The sequence below is a fragment of the Hevea brasiliensis genome, chromosome 14 (genome assembly GCF_030052815.1).
Source record: "Hevea brasiliensis isolate MT/VB/25A 57/8 chromosome 14, ASM3005281v1, whole genome shotgun sequence".
In the NCBI taxonomy this organism is placed as follows: domain Eukaryota; kingdom Viridiplantae; phylum Streptophyta; class Magnoliopsida; order Malpighiales; family Euphorbiaceae; genus Hevea; species Hevea brasiliensis.
The window spans coordinates 907,549-929,190 of NC_079506.1; the positions used below are offsets into that span (position 1 = coordinate 907,549).

At 30.1% G+C, this 21,642-nt stretch overlaps 2 protein-coding genes across 3 annotated transcripts in view; both read left to right on the top strand.

Annotated features, from left to right (window-relative positions):
* Positions 1-3,493: 3,493 nt before the first annotated feature.
* Positions 3,494-6,889, top strand: LOC110636832 (putative disease resistance protein RGA3). Its single transcript, XM_058134548.1, has one exon. The coding sequence runs from the start codon at positions 3,537-3,539 to the stop codon at positions 6,849-6,851; it is 3,315 nt and encodes a 1,104-aa protein (XP_057990531.1). The 5' UTR covers positions 3,494-3,536; the 3' UTR covers positions 6,852-6,889.
* A 167-nt stretch (positions 6,890-7,056) lies between these two features.
* The window catches only part of LOC110656779 (putative disease resistance protein RGA3), a 35,127-nt gene continuing 20,541 nt past the window's right edge, over positions 7,057-21,642 (top strand). The window contains exon 1 of one of the 2 annotated variants that reach the window (XR_009143246.1): positions 7,057-7,085. The gene's annotated coding sequence lies outside the window, so the exon portion shown is untranslated. The remainder of the gene's footprint in view (positions 7,086-21,642) is intronic. The other variant, XR_009143247.1, reaches the window with a different exon arrangement.

Here is a 21,642-nt window from a genome sequence, read left to right on the forward strand (position 1 = left end):
GCTAGATTTCATAATAAAGATTGAAATAGTGTTTCAGAAACATCTCAAGGACTTCTGTCCAATTGAAGATCCTGGTAAAATTATGGAACCTCTCTCTTGGAAGGTGCATAAGAGGGCCTTAAAATAGTTGCAGATGCACATGAATTGTCCAACCTCCAGGCAGCAGAATTTTCTCTATGTTGATCAAGCAGCTCCATTTTTCAGGAAGATATAAAAAGGCCATTGCACCAATTAGGCATTTTCAATGGTGTATAGCTGTATTCTTCATTTTTTTAATACAATGAACCTAACCTTGGCTTTAGCATTACATATATTCAATCAAGTGAGATTATTTAAAGACCAGCTTGCCATCCTACCAACCCCAATCTTACCTTTCGGTTCACATGGACATGCCTTTAAAATTCCAAAAAAAAAATGAAATATAAAGGTAACGTTCATATGGCCACATGGAAGCTCACAATATCCAATAAAAATATTAAGCACTCCCCTTTTTCAGTTCTTTTTTTATAATTTTTAATTCTTTGATTTCTTATATTAATTTAAAATTTTATAATAAATTTTAAGTTTTATATAATTTATTAAACACCCCCTTTTTTGCAAAATTGAAGTATGAACACCTTCCTCTACAACTATTCTCTTTTCTGAAGTAAAGTAATGTAAACAAACAATTTGTTCATAAACATCACAAGGTAAACATAACATAAAAAAATAATAAAAAAAAAAACACAGATATCAATAATTGAAAATTTCTGTAACACTGCCTTTCAGGATCTTGCTATCTCTGCATCCCGCAAAAGAGTTTAAACTATCAAACTTTAATGAAGGATTATGCTGTATTGTCAAGTTTCATTGATAGAAGATTATTATTCATATTTAAATATTTAAAATCTCTAACTAAAAGGAGTCAATAATACACATTGTATTTTAAATTTCAAAAAGCAAAAGCAAAACCTATCTAAGGGAATAGGAGATAAACTAAGATCTATTTCAAATGAATATAAATATGGGAGAGTATTAAAAAAAAAAACAAAAAAAAAATCTATCTAGAGAAAAAAAAAAACTTGCTGTGGCTACGTAAAGAGGAGATTTAAAAAAAAAAAAAGATTTTTGTGAAAGAAAAAATTTTCCCTCTAATTAACACTGTATTTAATGTCGTAAATAGTGATAGGCTTGAAATTATATTTTAATTAGATTATTAAATCCACTTAAATAAAATTAAAAAATGAAATTCATTCTTCTTTCCTTCTAAATACAAAATACTTGATTGGCTAATAAAGAATTGCAGAAATTTAAGATTCGCTAATCTTTTGGGGAGCCTTGTTATACATAAATGGCTAATAAATTTTAAGTCTTTTTTTTTTTTTTTACAAAATTGAAGTAAAGTATTGTAAACGAAAGAGTGAAAAAGATAATTGAATAATAATAATAATAATAATAATCTCCACATGCCTTACTATGGCGTAATCCAAGTATAAATTATTTATTCTTCATTTTTTTTTTAAAAAAAAAATGCCATTTTCTATTTTTTGACAGTCTTGTGCATTGTGCAAAATTTTCGGTCTATATGGAGCCAGTTGCAGTTTACACTTCAGAGGAAACCTTGTGGGCACAACAGTAATGGATTTCAAAATCTTTCTTGTGAAATCAAATTATATTGAAAACCTGAAAGATGATCTAATTTTGTTATCATGTATATTTTAAATATACATGAGTGTATATTATTGGGGAAAAGCATTTTAAGTAGTAATTTCATTTTATGTAAATTAATTATATAATTTAATGCTTATTTTTCATTAAACGTTACTTAAAGACCTCGCAAATAAAAATCAGAATTAGAACACATAAGTCTTCATTGTTATAGCTATTTTTTTTTAATTGAAAATTCCTGGCTTAATTGTTTCTTTATCACAAAGTGAATAACAGTGTACTTTTAAATTGTCAATAACAGAGTATAATAAATAAAAATATGTATTTTTGTAAATACGTTATTATTTTTAATACATTATTTCTATATTATCTTTTAATACATGATTCCAACCCAAATGAAGTTCATACTTATGGTTCCATTACCATTGCCAGATTGATAACCAAGAGTGAAATCTGAGCTGCCTTCACAAGAAAGAATAAGCCTGAAATCGATTGGGATATAGTTCAGCAATTTGTTGATTCTCTGCAATAATTTATTATAATTTTTCTTTTAAAAAACAAATTAAAAGACAATATATGTCAATCATTTACCTAACATTGACAGTAATATATTAATATTATGCATTTTCATCACTCTTCCAGGAAAATGAGGGCTGGGCCTTATTATTATATTTGCAACTTTGGCTTCTCCACCAACTCTTTGACAACAACATATAGATAAAATCATATTCAGATTGACTCAGAAAATTTCCTGATAGATATTCTGAATAAAGAATTAATACAAAACACCATCGAGATAACTCCATATATAGCATCCTTAGCGGCTCAGAATTTTATTTTAATTTTCTTCAATATATTCCTTAATGAGCATTCCCTGCCAAAGAGACAACTCCATCCATATATAGCATCGCCATATGAGTAGCCCACACGGTTTTCTTAGAAATTAACTCCATAGCAATGGCACCCTAGAAATTATAAAATATTCTCATATCATAGTCATATGAATCCACACGGCTCGTAATATAATAATTGTAATATTTTCACAGCAGCATCTTGGGCGAGTCTTGTTATAAAAATATTAATCCTGTTAGATTAATAAATTCATTTCTAAATGAATGAATTCAACAATTATTTGATCGACATAAATATTTTATTTTGTCTCTGTCGCAGTCAATTAAGAGAAGCTAAGGCCAACCCCATTCTTTGTTATTTAAATGCTAAGGGTGAGTGTCCGAATTTTTCTATTAGCCGGCCTTTGATAGCTACATTTCAGCTATTGTAGAACAGAGTTGATCAGATAGAGTTTTTTTAGAAGTTTGAAGTTTTCTGAAAACTACATTCTCATATATTTTCCACAAGTGTTTTGGATCCTTTGTTCTTTAATAAATTTGGGAAATATTATTACTATTATTTTATAAATAGATTAGTTAACCATGTCCAACAACTCTTTCAAATAAATTCAACAATTATTTGATAAACACACATATTGCATCAATTTTTCTATTTGCTAGTTAAAATAGATACTATGAAAATTATCTTTGTAATCTTTTTCAAATTAAAGCAGTATCCTCTACATGAACAAAAGCCTTTTTATAATTTACAGATAATGGCCTATTGGCCAGCCTTTAATATTAATGATATGAAATCTACTAATAAATTTCAAGAATTAATGACGATAAACAAACAAAGCAATATTCCTATGTGTCCCCACGCGGTTAGTCTTTTTGGAACATTTTCGTCTTAGGGTGAATTAGAAGACTCTAAATTCGTTTTATAAATATTTCCATAGCATTTTCATCCTCCACATAGCTTCATAATCTTTCTCTTCAAACCTTGAACGCTTCCCAATTGCCCCTTTTTACCTTTACTTTCCTCTTAATTGTGAATCGATGGCAGAAGCAATTCTCTTCAATATTGCAGGAAGAATCATTTCTAAGCTGGCTTCTCCAGCACTTCAGGAGACTAAGCTGAAGTGGGCTGTCCAAGAGGAGCTTGACAAACTCAGGACGACAGTTTCAACCATCCAAGCTGTTCTTCTAGATGCAGAGGAGAAGTATTCGCAGAGTCATGAAGTCAAAGTTTGGGTTGAATCGCTAAAAGAAGCATTTTACGATGCTGATGACTTATTAGATGAGTTCTCCACAGATGTATTACTGAAGCAGATGATGACCGGCAACAAAATAGTGAAGGAGGTACGCTTGTTCTTTTCAAGCTCAAACCAATTTGCTTATGGTCTTAAAATGGCTCATAAGATTAAAAAAGTTAGAAGTAAATTAGATGGGATTGCTGCAAATAAGAAGTTTCTCTTAAATGAGCTCCCTGAGAGGAAACTTCCTTTGTTTGAGGAAAGAGAGCAAACTCACTCATCTTTACCTCAAATAGTTGTTGGCAGAGAAAAGGATAAGAAGGAAATTGTTGATTTTCTTCTGTCTTCCTCTTATGGGGAGGACGCGTCAATCATTTCCATTGTGGGTATTGGAGGATTAGGAAAGACAACACTTGCTCAACTAGCATATAATGATGAGACGGTGAAATCAAATTTTGAGCTCAAAATGTGGGTGTGCATTTCTGATAATTTTGAAGTTAAAATAATTGTTGAAAAGATTTTGGAATCTCTCACTGGTGAGAAACCTAAAAATCTTGAAATGAATACCTTGAAAGATCGTCTTCATGACAAAATTAAGGGAAAAAAATATTTACTTGTTTTGGACGATTTATGGAATGAGGATCCTGAAAAATGGTTTAAGTTGAAGGATTTGTTAGTTGGAAGTGGAAGTGGAAGCAAAATAATAGTGACTACACGTCTTAAAAATGTTGCAGAAATGATAGGATCAACAAAAACACATGACTTACAAGGCCTACTTGTTGATGATTCATGGTCTTTATTTACAAATATGGCTTTTAAACAAGGGGAAGTTATTAGCCTAGACCATGAGAGAATTGGAAAAGAAATTGTGGCAAAATGTGTTGGAGTCCCTTTAGCCATAAGAGTAATAAGTCGTTTGTTGTATTCTAAAAATACAACAGACGAATGGCAACACTTTAAAGAAAAAGAACTACCAAATATGAATGAAGAGAAGAATAGTATTATTCAAACTCTCAAATTGAGTTATAGTCATCTACCTTCTCATTTAAAATGTTGCTTTGCTTATTGTAGATTATATCCAAAAGATTATAAAATTAACATCCCATGTTTGGTGAGATTTTGGATGGCACAAGGATTTATTAAATCATCAAATTCAGAACAAAGTCTTCAAGATATAGGTTTAAAATATTTCAAGGATCTTTCATGGAGGTTCTTCTTTCAAGAAGTAGAAGAAGATGCATTGGGCAATTTATGGAGTTGTAAAATGCATGATTTGATGCATGATCTTGCCACGCAAGTAGCAGGAGATGAAATCATTTTATTAAATTCAGATGCAAAACGTGTTGAAAAAAACACTCGACATTTGTCAATTGATTTTGAAGTTAAGTCATGGCAAAAAGTTGCAATTTGCTTACCTCCTGTGTCAAAGGTGAGAACATTTGCATCATTTAATTGGTCAAAAAAGCATGATATTAAAGAAGTTGAATGTGATGAAATTTTTTCCAAATTAAGTCATGTAAGGGTATTACATTTGTATGGTTTGGGAATTAAGAGAGTGCCATGTTTCATTGATAAATTGAAGCACATAAGGCTTCTTGATCTTTCTGATAACAAAGACATTGAAATCCTTCCGGATTCCATTATTAAACTCCTAAACCTGCAAGCTCTGCACCTACTCAATTGTGTAAGGCTTAAGCAGTTGCCAAAGCACATTAAAAAGTTTGTCAATCTCCAACAACTTGAGCTTATGGGATGTGTTAGTTTGACTCATATGCCACGTGGGATTGGTCAACTAACCTCCCTTGAGAATTTATCAGCATTCATGGTGGCAAAAGATAACGGTGTCTCCAAACATAGCGGTCGACTTGGCGAATTACGTGACTTGAACAATCTGAGAGATGTGCTTCGAATCATGAATCTACGGTATGTGAAAAATCCAGCATCTGAATTTAAGGCTGCCAATTTGAAAGAGAAGCAATACCTTCAAACCTTGAGATTATCATGGAAATTGGGCCCTCCCTATGATAATAATTGTGATAGTGGTCCTGATGAAGTTGAAAATGATGAAGAAATGTCATTAGAAGAGCTGCGGCCACACCTTAATCTAAAATGGTTTCTTGTGTTTGGGCGCGGAAGACTCTTGTTTCCAAGCTGGATTTCTTCCCTCAATAATTTGGTGGTACTTCGAATTGATAACTGCAAAAAATGCCAGCATTTTCCACCGTTGGATCAGTTCCCTTCACTTAAACGTTTGACGATTGAGAATTTAACTGATCTGGAGTACATAGAGAGTGGGATTAATTGCGACAATGCATTATTCTTCCCTTCCTTAGAGAATCTCTGGCTAGAAAATTGCCCAAATCTGAAGGGATGGAGGAGAGATACATCCACGCCTCAGTTGCTACAATTTCACTGTCTTGATTATTTGGAGATCAGGTCTTGCCCTAACCTCACTTCAATGCCTCTCATTCCATCTGTCAAAAAATTTGCAATGATTAATGCCAGCAAGAAGTCATTGGAGGACATACTGAAGATGAAGATTTCGGTGTCACAATCTACCTCTTCTCGTTCTTCGATTTCCCCTTCTCAATTGAAAATTCTGCATATCGAGAAAATTGAGGATCTAGAATTTCTGCCAGAGGAGTTGATGACAAATCTCACATCACTCCAACGTCTCTTTATTCGGTATTGTCCACGAATAACAAAGGTGTCTTCTGCTTTGCGGCATCTAACCTCCCTTGAGAAGCTTGTCTTCTTGGCTTGTGAGGAGCTTGATTTATCTGATTCAGAGGATCATAGTGATATGCCATGGCAGTACCTTACAAGACTCCAAGTGCTTATATTTGAAAATTTGTTCAAATTGGCGTCACTCCCAAAGGGACTTCAACATGTTCCCACTCTGCGCAAACTCATGATAAAAAATTGTCCTAATTTGATATCTTTGCCGGAGTGGATGGAAAGCCTCACCGCATTACAATATTTCTGGATTGAAGAATGTCCTCTACTCTCAGAAAAATGCAAAAACAACAAAGGTGCTGATTGGCCCAAGATTGCTTACGTCCCAAATATTAGAATTGATGGAAGATGGATTCAAGAGGATGGCTACTGCAAACTATGATCAGAAGAATCAGACTTCTCTTGGGGTATGTCCTTATCCTCATCAATAAAAATTATATTTTTCCTTCTATATTAGAAGCAGACGCTAGTTTTTGTCATCAAAATTCTTGGATTTTCATGTATTTTTTTATGTCGATCTTGCAGGTTGACTGATATCTTGCAATATTCTCTCTTAAATCTCAAAGCATTTGTTCATAGATGCTGAATAATTGGTGTGCAACCATGACAATATCTAGTAATTTCACTACCTTAATTTCAGTTGCAAGAATTTATTTCTGGCTCTTTATAATTCTTTTCCCTGTCTTTGTCTTCCAGATAGACGTACTGCTACAGCTTCTGAACTTTAGGATGGGGAATCATTGAGTAGCCTTCATATATGAAATTGTGATGAAGGGCATTGTCATTGATCAACTTCTTCGACGAGTTTTTACTTCTGTTCACATTCCTTTTGTAAGCTAAATCAACAGCCTGCCTTAATTATTTGGCACTAACCAGCTTGTCAGTATTCACTTTTGATTAGAAAACTTAAGACCATGATTCCTACTTAATTTTGTAATTTGTTTTCTTGATTCTCTAGTTTTAACTGTATTTGCCACTATGAGATGTCCCATAATCCCTTGCACTTGCAGTTTTCGCTTCTACACTTTGCAAGAGAAATGGTTTTCTGAACAGAAACTGACAAGCTGGTAAGTGCCTTAGTTAATAAAATGATGAACCTCCCTATATTCAAAATTTTCGCTGAAACATGATTTGTTGTTCCCTAAATGTAATCTTCTTATTCATTGTGAATTTGATGTCTTTACCTCAGTGGATGCCAAACTCACCTGAAAGAAGTTGTTCATAGATGTTGATGTCGACAATTGGTGAGTTAACCATGACAATTTCATGTAGTTAATTATTCAATTTCATTTGCAAGAGTTTATTTTTGGCTTTTTAATTTTGTTTTCTCTTTTTGGATTGAAAATTATGCAGCTTCTAAACTGGAGGATGGAAACATTGGCATCTAATCATTTTCTTCCAATCAAATTTACACGTTCCATCAAACACTTTGGTAAGTAGTACTGGGTTTTCCCAACATTTTTTTTGTTATGAACTATTTCCTTGATATTTAATTTTTCGTTTTTCGGGGAAAAAAATTACTATCTCGAGTTTCTTCCTCAAAAATGTATAGCATTTGCCCCAAATTGAAGCCTTATCTTGTGAAATGTGACATGGAAGGTACTCAATACAAGAAGCTTGATCTGCTCAAAGTTCCTCTGGTTCTTCATAATATTTATAGTTTTATGTTTTATTTATTTACTTCTTCTCTTCAAAATTCATTAATTTATGTAATTGTGGAATCAGTTGTACTTTTTATTACCAAATCCCATGTTTTTTTTTTCCTTGTGTTTATTACCAAATGAGCAGAATGAAATCCACTCCTGTTCACTGGTTGACTGATAGTGGCAGATTTAGAAAAAACTTTTTCTGGGGTCAATATATAAAAATTTTTCTTTGGTCAAGATATCTTTTTTTTTTTTAATAAAAAGAGTGTTAATTGATTTGGTCAAGTGTTCCTATTTGTCAATTATGTTTTCTTGGTTCTCTAGTTTTAACAGGTAGTGCCACTGCAAAGAAATCCATGCTAGAATTTCAGCTTCTACGTGTTGCAAGAGAGTTGATTTTCGATGCAGAAACTGACAAGCTAGTAAGTGCCCGATCAGCTGATAAAATGATGAAACTCCTTATTTTTAAATTTTTTAACTTTTTTTTTTTGAATTTTTTGGCTAAAGCAATCTTATTGTTGTTCTCAAAAACGTAGTGCAGTGCCTGCTCCTAGCCTGGTGGATATTTTTGGTGTAAACAATATGACATTGATGTCCAAAGAGTTTTATGGAAGCACTTTAGACTCGGATGAAGTTTTGGGTTTCAATGCTTTGAGACCTTCATATCATGGCTGCTGCTATCTGAAATTAAAGAACAGTTGTAGACATTCCTTTTGTAGCATTGTATTGAAGGTGCTTCTTTGGACGTTCTATGCTACAATTTTGATGGTTTAAAGGGATTCTAACATTTAGTTTTGGAGTATCAATCTGATCGTTTAATGTTGCGACAGAAAAGCATTTTGACAAGATTTGGGTGCTGGGGAACTAAATGTAGTCTTCTTGCTCATAGTGAATTTGATGTATTTACCTGAGTGGATTGCTGGATGCCCGAACTCACCTAAATGATGTAACAACATAAGTGCTGGTTGGCCCAGGATTGCTCGCATCCCAGATGTCTTTACTAAAGATGACTTTTTGGACTGGAATTTAGCATGAAGCATTTTTCAAATGAGATAACTACTGCAAGTTAAGACCTCTGTTCATCCCATTCATCTGTAAGTTGTTGCCTGCCTTATCATGTTCTTTTTATTCTCTTTCAAGTGTTTACCACTTTTACTGCATTGAATGCTTTGGTGATTCAAAAAATTGATTTTCTTCAAATTCATTGGTTTCTATATTATAAGTAGGCAAAAAAAGTTCAATACTATATATGCAATTGTCACAAGCATGATTCATTTTCCTTCTTTCCTTCGTTTTTATTTTTTGGTAATTACATTTTCTAACATTTAATTACTTATAAAAAAATATATGCATTTGTTCAGATTTCTCAGAAAAGTGGGAATCTATGGGTGTGTTCGGTACAATTTTTTTTTTTTAGTTTTTCATTTTATAAAAACAAGAAAATATTTTTACTTCCAGTTTTTAAATTTTGAGAAATCATTTTCTTATCTCTTTTATTTTATACTTTAAATTCACTTTTTAATAGCAATAAATCAATACTAATATATTTCTTTAAAAAAGACTATATTCCTTAAAAAAAAACTAGCATTTATAAATTAAAATTTTCAAATGAATTAAAAATATTTGTTTCTCACTATAGTCATTAATTCAGTTTGATAAGAAAATGATTATTTTATCATATTTTGAGAATTAATGATGATTTTTTTTTGGGAATTATTTTTTTTTAATCTACGAAAGAAAAAAAAAACCAAATAAATGGAAGAGACGCAAAATCAGAACAAGTTTTACTGCCACTTAGCCGGAGATGAACTTCAACTTGCTGCCACTTTATAACAACTTGGGTCTGTAAAATTTCTTTACTGATGGCTTCTTCAGATAAGGTACAACTTCCGATTTGTCTTTTGCTATTTGGCATGCAGTGGTGGAAAAATCGTTGGTTCTGAAAAAAGAAAAAAACAATGATATCTGACGACACAAGAACTAGCAATGTGGGACACCCTGAAGGAATTTCCTATTTTTTAGATTTTTCACCTCAAAAATTTATATATATATATGATCTAGAATTTCTGCTAGAGGACTTACTGTGAAACCTCACTTCACTTCAATGTCTTAATATTTGGGATTGTCCACAAATAAGAACCTTATCTTCTGCTTCGCAGCATCCAGTGGTGAAAAAATCATTGGTTTTGAAAACAAAATGAGATTTAACACTTCATATTTCTTCAAGTCTAACTTATTCCTTCCATCCAGTTGTGTGGAAATCTTATTTCTGGGTTGTTTATTCAATCATTTTATTGTTATATTTGCTTTTACATGAACAATTAAATATTAAAAAACCCATAGTTCAGCTTATCGAAAAAAAAAAAGCCCATAGTTTATCCTTTAACGTTAGTTTCAGGCTGTTTTGCTGATATTGTGAATCTGTGGATTGAAGCATTTCCATGTACTTTTAACTGAGCTATGGAATTTCAAATAAGCATTCTGTAACTATTGTCTTCAATTTCAGAGTTTGGAAATTGATAATGCTTATGAATTGGCGTCTCTTGTGCAAGAAAGTGTTTGTTTTGGTATGTTCGTCACCTTTACATGCCTTACTATGAAAATAATCCAAGTATAAATTATTGGTTGTTCTGTTTTTTAAAAGAAATCCATTTTTATTTTTTGACAGTATGGTTCATTGTGCAAAATTTTCAGTCTATATGGACCCATTTTCAGTTTAGAGTTTAAAGGAAACCTTATGGGCACAACAATCATGCAAGCAAAACTACATGGTACTCTCTCATTTCTTTTCTCCAAATATGTTAATTTCACAACATTAAATGAGCAGGGTGTAATCCAATCTAATGGACTGATTACCTTTTCAAATAAGCACATAAACAATATGACCATTGCTCAAGAGTTTCACAAAAACTATTCGAAAGTTGGGAAAAGGTACCTTTTGGATTCAGATGAGTTCTGGGTTTCAATTTTTCAATTTTTTGTTACACTACTTCTATGCTTGTGTGTGTATTTATGTAATTTATAAACTTCTTCATATGAACTAAGGTTATTGTGTTTTTGTGTGTAGTGAAAGAGCACATGCACATCGATTGATCATAGCAATTCTTGCATATGCAAATAGTTGTAATTACTATCTCTTGTAAGGCAAGCACATCCTGTTCTCTTCTTTAAATTGCATGAGTTATCACATGACTTCTTCAAATAGTTGTAGTCTTGAATCACATTCAACCTATGAAATCTGTTTCCTAGTTTACTTTGTAACTTGACAAAAGATTTTTTTTCATTAAGGTTTGATTATTCACCATTCCAATGACGTTCTTGTACATTGGACATGAACATTATTTATGCAGTGGACGTTCTGTGTGAATAATAGCATGAATAGTTACTCCTTTTATTTTATCAATAAGATATCCTGTTTTCAGCAACCTTATGTTTGCTATTTGTGTTACACGAATATGAAACTTGAAAATGCAAGAGTTATTACCTGCTTTAGCACAGAGTTGATCAGATGGAGTATTTTTACAGGTGTGGAGTATTTGCCACTAATGTTTTTGGATCCTTTGTTCGTCCATAAAATTGGGAAATGCCTGGTAAATAATTACTTAAAATGTGTATCATTGTCTCCAAGCCTGAAGCAAACATTTCATTCAAGTAGATCTAAGGATCATAATGATGAAAGGATGATGCTAAGAGCTGCTCAATGAGGGCATTTTTCATCAACAGGTTTTTGTTGTTAGTATAGGTTGAGTGTGCGGGATTGACCTGTTGGTTCAGGGTTTAAATCTCAGTTGATTTTCCCCCTCATCTTTTTTCACCCTTTAATAAAATTCTGCTTATAAAAAAACTATGTGAATTCATTTGACATCATAGTTTTTGGTTATTCGGGCTTTGTAGTTGGTTGTCTTCCTCCGTGTTTATCCAAAGTAGTTGCTCTTCGAGAAACTTTATATTGGCAGGATTTTCCGCATCACAACTTCATTGAGATTGACTACAAAGAGGTCTACAATGCTATGCTTTCTTCTAAGGATAATTGGACCAAGTTCAGGCAGGTAATTGCTAATTGTAAAGTTTTTTTATTTGAATCTCAAAAAGTACAGATATTGTAACAACCTTATCCCTACTGAAAAAAATTCTTCCTTTGCTTTCCAGAACTGTGGGTTTAGCTAATTGGAGCATCTAAAACCATCAAACTGATACTCAACATCCATCTTACATCACCTGCAAAACTGGTGAGTTGGGAGGAGTGAGCTTCTGGGGAAAAGCTCAGTGAGTTAGCATTTACAATACATATCATGAAACAGAAGGAACTAGAGAACAAGAAGCTAGATGAATAAGTTCAATAATAAAATTTTTAGAACAAACTGAATAAAATAGATAATAAATTTCAACATGAATGCTATGCAAATTTTAAAATCTCCATATCAATCTCAAATTAAATTTTTCCTAGTCTCCAATCATTCCTCACATATGTAAGAATATTGGTAATTGGCTCTTGACATCCAAGGATATGCCAAGGTATCAAAATAGATATCAAAATCATATCCATACTGTTTTAACCTTGCTGTGGTGGCTTCACCTCTCTATGGGCAGCTCTTTCCTACTACAATAATTAAACTACTGACATCCCTCTAGCGGAAGCAAATATGCTAAATACAATTCAATATCTCATAGTGATACTAAGGCATATCATAGTTGTCAAAACCATAGACCATCAAACTCACCATCTCCAATAACATAATTATGTTGAATAAAAATTCATTGCTACCCAAAGTAGCTAAATAATCAATCAATCATTATGCTAATCCACAATCTCATAATATTTCTTATTATTTTAAAATATTAAATCATATTTACTAAATTTTGCTGCTATCACTTCATAATGTGCTACTAATCTCATTACCATTTCCAATCTCATAATCTCTTTAACTCTCTTTCTAGACTTGCTAATATGCATGACTCCTAGAAAATCAATAATCCAATAATCAAAAGCAACCACATGCTTTAAAATCAATAATCCAATAATCAAAAGCAGCCACATGCTTTACTTTTCATATTAATAATCTAATGAAAATTCAATAGCATTTCCTCTTAAAATTAAACTAAAGTCTTTGACACAAAACTCAATCCACAACTCTAAAATTATATCAACATATTAACTTGCATAACTAGAATCACAATTTCACCACCACTTCCTCCATAAACTCAAATTTCCATTTTAATGCTATTTACTTCCTTCAATTATAATTAGTTACAACAACACCAAATTATTTTTCCAACTACTAATGCTCACATTCACCCCAAATTTAACCATTCACAAGTATAAATTTTTCATTCTCAACCAAGTATATAAAATTTAAAGAACCCATAGGAATCATACGTACCACCATTTTATACCCAAATATTCAAAATATATTCATATCACTAAAATCCAACTAAACACATGTAATTATTTCTCAAAAAATATTCCACAATCACTTAAAAATTCAATAAACACTATATCTCATCTCAAAATAATTTTAGTTTCAATAAAATAACTTATTCAACTTAACCTAATTCTTAATACCTAATCTAGTAGCTTGTACATTCAAATTTTTATATAATGATCCAACTGTTAGATAAATCTCAAATTTTAGCCATATGTTCAAGACATCCATATACAATATCAATACCATTTTTAGCATCAAATTATCTCTACATCATGAGATATCAACATATTTATCCAACCCCTCAACATCCGAATTTTTCAGAAATGATTCTTACTCAAACAACTCAGACAAAACAATTTATATCTCATAAAGAACAAGTTTAAAATTCACCAAATTTTAACACAACAGCCCCAACATCCTAAAGATCATCTCTATCAAATTTTATAATTTTCTAAGCATCCTAACTATTTATTTTTCTCAAATTTCAGTAGCTAAAATTCAGAATTCCATATGCAGACAACCTATGTTCAACAATTTATTTCTCCAAATCCAACTGTTAAAAAATTCTCAAATTTTAACTATAACTTCTACACATATAGTACTTAAACATATCCAAAAATCAATGTTAAAAAATAACCAAACTCACCTAAATGGATGGGAGATCTACTGCCCCTGCAGAGTCCTGCTTCTGCTACAATTCACCTTCTTTCTCACTTTTCCCTTTTTAATTTCTTATATCCTAGACCAAAATCCTTCTTTTCCCCTTGTTGGTGTTCTTTTTCACTAGAGAAATTCCAAAAAGAAATCCAGCACCATCTCCCTCCTTCCCTTCTTCTTCTTCTCCTTCTTTCTTTCTCTCTTCTCCTTTCCTTTTCTCTTTTCTTCCTCTTTCCTGATTCTTCTTTCTATCCTTTCCTCTCTTTTTTTCCCCTTCTTTATTTGCTGGAGGGTTGTGCCAGCTGTCCAACTTTTTAAAACAAATTTCTTTTTTTTCCTTCAACTCTCCAAAAATCCTATTTTTCACCCCAAAACTTCTAAAACTTTTCTTTCAAGTCCAAAATTAAATTAAACTTTTCTTCCTAAAACTTTATAAATTATATTTCCATTCAAATAATAATCATATTTAATATTTCTTCAAAAAAAAAAATCGGTGTTACAGATGTCCTTTTATTAGATTAAGAGAAAAGCTAATGGACTTGCTCATACTTTAGCAAGAGTGGCTTTATTACGTAATAGGTTTGAACCTCTGGGCTTTTCATCCAATATTGTTGTCATTCGATGTTTTTCAGGTTTTTTCACTTAATACTTAAGGTCCTATATTGGGTGTAAATGAAAGGTCTAATGACAAGGTTAGTGTGGACCTACTCTGTTAAGTTTTTCTTGGATTTATTAATAAAATTATTATTTAAAAAAAAAACTAAAAAGCCCTTTTTTGTTTATAGATTCTTGATGATTGACTATAATATGTAATAAACATAACCTTTAAAATTTTTATAAGTCATTAATCAATAAACTAAAATTATAACTATAATATAAAATAATTTTCATTTCTTAATTTTTGAACTTTGAGTTGTTAGTAAAAAGCTATTAACATTTCAAAATCAAAATATCATATTTTAATATCATTTGTTTCTTCCAAATTTCAATAAATAATTTATGCTTCATTAGATGAAATTAAGTCATTATCGATTCTTATCAAGATTTTGTTGTAATTTTTTTTATTTATAAAATTATAAATATGTATATCAAAATTAGAATAAATTTAAATAGTTGTCCTTGAACTTTAGTAGTTATAACAAGTTGTCACGGGACTTAAAATATAATATGAAACCTCTTGAACTTTGAAATTATGCACATTAAAATCCTTCTAACCCTCAATAGTCGGTTTATGCAATACCGAGTAGCAGTGGCTTGGATAATTCCCTCTCCTTTATATGACAGTGGTAAAATCAGTTATCATTTTCTTTACAAATGAACCATAAAAAGAATCTCAACCGTACGGAATAATGAAGCACAAGATGTATAGCAACTGATTAGAAGGACTTTACCTTCGAAAAATAACAACAGTTATTCACGTTATCATCATTCAGAATTGTCCATATTAACATGTTACTTATAAACCGGCTATTGGGAGTCAAAAGAATTTTACTATGTAAAATTTCAAAATTCAAAGAGTTTTATATTATATTTTTAAGTTAAGAAACAACTCTATTACATTCTCTAAAATTCAAGGATGGCTATTGAAATTTATCTATCAAAACTGATAAAAATAATTTTTAATGATATAAAATTATATTGTAGAAAAATAAAAGTTTTAAATTCGTATCTTTCATCCATCTATTATTATGAGATTTATCATTTTCATAATGAGAAATGGAGAGCATGGTTTTAAATCATGGTTGTGGCTACGTTTGCTATCATGGTCGCAAATGACGAAAACAGGCTTGTAATGTAACGGTAACGGCCTGGCGTTATGCAAATTTTTTTGAAAAATTTGCAAAGTTTATAAAATGAACAAGTATTGATGGATACAAGTAAAATTAAGATGCATAACAATATAATAAGTATAAATACATCAAATTAGATGTTATTTTGTAATCAATAATGTAATTTAGCAAAAATATTATGAAAAATAGTTTAAATTAGGAAAAAAAAATACATGAACCTATAGATTAAGCAAATTAATGTTTCATATTATTAAGTTAACAACAAATCTAACATCAACAAAATGCTTCACGGGTTAAGTTTCTCCAGCTGCCTATCTCGATTCAGGAAGCTAACAATGCAGTTGCTTTGACCATGTTACTCATTCAAACTAAATTATAAAGTTAAAGTTTTTGGATTTGATTCATGTTTATTTTCAAGACTAATAAACTAGAAGTTTACCATGGTCTCCATGACCATTCAAACTGTTAAGTGGGTGCAGTAATTTTCTAATTTTATAAAATGATTACAGGATAGTTTCATTGCTAGTTTTGCCCTTGCTTGGCTCATCGCTTTGGTGCTGCCCTTGCCTCCTATCCCATTGATACTGTTCCTAGAGGAATGATGATGACCTCTGGTGAAGCTGCCAAGTACAAGAGCTCTCTTGATGCCTTCTCTCAGATTTTGAAGAATGAAGGTGCTAAGTCACTCTTCAAGGTTGTGGAAGCAAACATTCTCCGAGCCAATGCTGATGCTGGTGTGCTTGCCGGTTATGACAAGTTGCATCTGATCGTCTTCGGCAAGAAGCATCGATCTGGCAGTGTTAAGCTGTCCCTTTAGCTTCAGATGATTAACTAAGAAACTTGAATTTCAGTTGAATTTAGCTTAAAAATTAAAATTTATGAGTTAAAATTTTTTATTTATTAATTTAAATAAAATTTAAGAAATTTATTTATTTCTTTTATTTATCGGTTAAATTTTTTAATTTTTTGATTTAAACTCAAAAATTAATAAGTTAAATTTCTTGATTTTTTTATTTTTGGACTAAATTAAACTTAAATTAAAACTTTTACATTAATTTAGATAAAAAAATTAAAATTGGACTAAATTGAATTTTTCCAATAAATATAGATATAAAATTAAACTTTAAGCCGAATAAACTATGTAAATTCATTTGGCATCAGGATTTTTCCTTACTTTTCTATTGATTTTCAATTTGTTTTCACTATTTTCAAATTTATAGATTCTTATGATTTACGACAATATTTAGTGAACATAACCTTTAATTTTTTTTTTAAGTCATTAATCAAGAAATTAAAATTATAACTATAAAATAAAATAATTTTCATTTCCTAATTTTTGAACTTTCAATTGTAAGTAAAAAAATCTATTAACGTTTGAAAAATCAAAAAATATCATATTTTATATAATTTGTATATTCCAAACTCGATAAATAATTTATGCTTCATTAAGTGAAATTAAATAAGGCTAGAAGAAAGCTTGGCAAATGCTGCTCTTTAAGCAACAGACGCTAAGTGAAAAAACATGGGAGGAGATAAAAAGGAGGAGGAAAGAAGAAAACTTCTAACAAAGGGAAGAACACCAATTCTCATGAAGAGAGGAATTTTTTTTTAATTAGAATTTCACAAGAATTCAATTTAATTGATTTTATTTTTGTGAATTATCATGTTTAAAATGAAATAATTCAATTCTTTTTAACTTAAAAAAATTATTTTCAAAAATAAAAAATAAAAAATAAAAATTAAGCATAATTATGTAAAAATTCATTTGAATTTTTTTTTGTTTTTTTCAAATAATTTATTCTACCTATATGAATGCGCTCCAGAGAAAAAAAAAAATACATCCGTCACTCCTATTGAGCAATTATACAATACCATTGTGATTCTATGTAGGATATTCTACATGAAATGACAAATTAATAGAGTGTAAATATGTACACACAGGTGGGTCCTATAAAATTATAACTACTAAATAACTACAAAACAAATTTTTCTTCTTTTTTAAAATTTAATAACATGGTTAATTTTTATTAATTTGTTATTCCATATAATATGCCTATATGGAATCACAATTTTATAATATAATTTTTCGAATTGAAGAGCTAGAATAAAGAGTAACTTTTTTTTTAACATATCTTGTAATTTAAACTTGTATCACCAAAATCAGATCATAATGATTGTAACGTTACAACCGTTAAATTAAGTGATAGTGTCCTTTCCTCTTTTTATTTTTTGGATCTGTGGCAATTTTTTTTTATTAAAGTTTAAATTAAAATTCATTTGACATCATAGTTATTCGGGCTTTCTAGTTGGTTGTCTTCCTCCTTGTGTAGCCAAAGCAGTTGCTCTTCGAGAAACTTTACATTTGCTGCTTCAAGATTTTCCGCATCACATTTTCATTGAGATTGACTGCAAAGAGGCCTAAATTGCTATGCTTTCTTCCAAGGATAATTGGACCAAGTTCGGGCAGGTCATTGCTAATTGTAAAGCTTTTTTTTATTTTTTATTTTTATCTCAAAGAGTGCAAATATCCTTTCATTGGGTTAAGAGACAAGCTAATGAAGTTGTTCATACTTAAGCAAGGGTGGCTTTATTACATACTAGGTTTGAGCCTCGAGCTTTCCTTCTGATATGTTGTCATTCGATGTTTTCAAGGTTTTTTCACTTAACATTGGAGGTCCTAGGTTGGGTGTAAATGGAAGGTCTGATGACTAGGGATGGCAACGGGTCAGGTTTTTGCAGGTACCTAATCTAACTGAACCCTAATAAGACGGGTTTGGGTATTATATAATCGGGTTCAGGACGGGTTCGGATTTGAAAAATAATACCTGTGGTGGGTTCGGATCGAGTTCGGGTTTTATATATTGGGTATCCGTTACCCGAACCTATTTACATAAATAGTTAATTAAATATAAAATATATATTTTTATAATAATATTATATTTTATTTTATATAAAATAAAATTTAAATATTTTATGAAATTATTAAAATTTTAAAATATAAATTATTAATTAAAATAATTTTTTATACAAAATATTAATTAAAATATATAAAATTAAACGGGTTCGGATTTTTTTCGGGTAATAATAATCGGGTTTGGGACGGGTTCTAGTAGTTGAGAATAAATTTTAAACGGGTTTGGGACGGTTTCGAGTTTTAATAATATTAATCGGGTTCGGGTATGGTGATTTTTGCGGGTAGCCGACCCGTTGCCATCCCTACTGATGACCAGGTTAGTGTGGACCTTACTTTGTTAAGTTTTTCCTGAATTTATTAATAAAATTATTATTTCAAAAAAAGAAAAACTGAAAAGCCCTTTTTTATATATAGATTCCTGATGATTGACTATAATATGTAATAAACATAACCTTTAAAATTTTTATAAGTCATTAATCAATAAACTAAAATTATAACTATAATATAAAATAATTTTCATTTCTTAATTTTTGAACTTTGAGTTGTTAGTAAAAAGCTATTAACATTTCAAAATCAAAATATCATATTTTAATATCATTTGTTTCTTCCAAATTTTGATAAATAATTTATGCTTCATTAGATGAAATTAAAGTCATTATTGAGTTATTCTTATCAAGATTTTGTTGTAATTTTTTATATTTATAAAATTATAAATATGTATATCAAAATTGGGATAAATTTAAATAGTTGTCCTTAAACTTTAGTGGTTATAACAAAGTCGTCACTGAACTTAAAAATGTGATATGAAACCTCTTAAAATTTGAAATTATGTACATTAAAATCCTTTTAACCCTCAATAATCGGTTTATGTAATGCAGAGTAGCAATAATGTAGATAATTCCCTCCCCTCTATATGACAATGGCAAAATCAGTTATCATTTTCTTTATAGATGAATCGTAAAAAGAATATAAACTGTACAGAATAATGAAGCACTAAATGTATAGCAACTAATTAGAAGGACTTTACATTAAAAAAATAACAATAATTATTTACTTTATCATCTCTCAGAATTGTCATATTAACATGTTACTTATAAACTAACTCTTGGGAATTAAAAGAATTTTACTATGTAAAATTTCAAAATTCAAAGAGTTTTATATTACATTTTTAAGTTTAGAGATAACTCTATTACAACTCCTAAAGTTTAAGGATGGTTATTGAAATTTATCCATCAAAATTGATAAAAATTATTTTTAATGATATAAAATTATATTGTAGAAAAATAAAATAACAAGTCTTTTTTCACTTTTAAAATGTGAAGAGTGAGAAAAGTTTCAAATTCGTATCTTTCATCCATCTATTATTATGAGATTTATCATTTTCATAACTAGAAATAGAGAGTATGATTTTAAATCATACTCACGGCTACGTTTGCAATCGTGGTTGCAAATGACGAAAATAGACTTGTAATGTAACGGTAATGACCTGACGCTACGAAAATTTTGAAAGTCTATAAAATGAGCAAGTATTAGTGGATACAAGTAAAATTAAGATGCATAACTATATAATAAGTATAAATACATCAAATTATATATTATTTTGTAATTAATAATATAATTTAACAAAAATAATTCTGAAAAGTAGTTTATATTAGGAAAAAAAATACGTTAACCTATAGATTAAGCAAATTAATATTTCATATTATTAATTTAACAACAAATCCAACATCAAACAAAATGCTTCACGGGGTTAAGTTTAATTTCTCCAGCCGCCTATCTCGATTCAGGAAGCTAACAATGCAGTTGCTTTGACCATGTTACTCATTCAAACTAAATTGTAAAGTTAAAGTTTTTAGATTTGTTTCATGTTTATTTTCAAGACTAATAAGCTAGAAGAATGAGGGTGCTAAATCACTCTTCAAGGTTATGGGAGCAAACATGCTCTGAGCCATTGCTGATGCTGGTGTGCTTGTCGGTTATGACAAGTTGCATCTGATCGTCTTCGGCAACAAGTGTCGATTTGGCAGTGTTAAGCTGTCTCTTTAGCTTTAGATAATTAACTATAACTAAGAAGCTTCGATTTCAGTTGAATTTAGCTTAAAAATTAAAATTTATGAGTATTTTAAATAAAAAATAAGAAAAAAATTATTATTTTTTATTTATTGGCCAAATTTTTTAATTTCTTATTTAAACTCAAAAATTAAAAAGCTAAATTTCTTGATTTTCTTTGTTTTTGGACTAAATTAAACTAAAATTGAAACGTTAATTTAGACAAAAAATTAAAATTGAGTTAAATTGAACTTTTTCAATAAGTATATATGTAAAATTGAGCTTTAAGCCAAATAAAACTATGTAAATTCATTTGACATCATAATTTTTTTCTTACTTTTTTTTATTGATTTTTAATTTGTTTTCACTATTTTAAAATTTAAACAAATGAATAAACTAGAAAGCCCTTTTTCATATACAGATTCCTATGATTTACTATAATATTTAATAAACATAACCTTTAACCCAAAATCGTTTAGAGTGAAAAAAGCGAATCCATATAATCGACCCTAAATTTTTAGAATAAAGGCTTAGTTAAGTTGAGTTGTAGAATCAATAAATTAAAATTATAACTATAAAATAAAATAATTTTCATTTCCTAATTTTTGAACTTTCAATTGTAAGTAAAAAAATCTATTAACATTCAAAAAATCAAAATATAATATTTTAATATAATTTGTTTCTTCCAAAC

Bases quoted from the DNA above. Each gene is read 5' to 3' on its own strand.
- LOC110636832 (XM_058134548.1), top strand. From the start codon at position 3,537: ATGGCAGAAGCAATTCTCTTCAATATTGCAGGAAGAATCATTTCTAAG.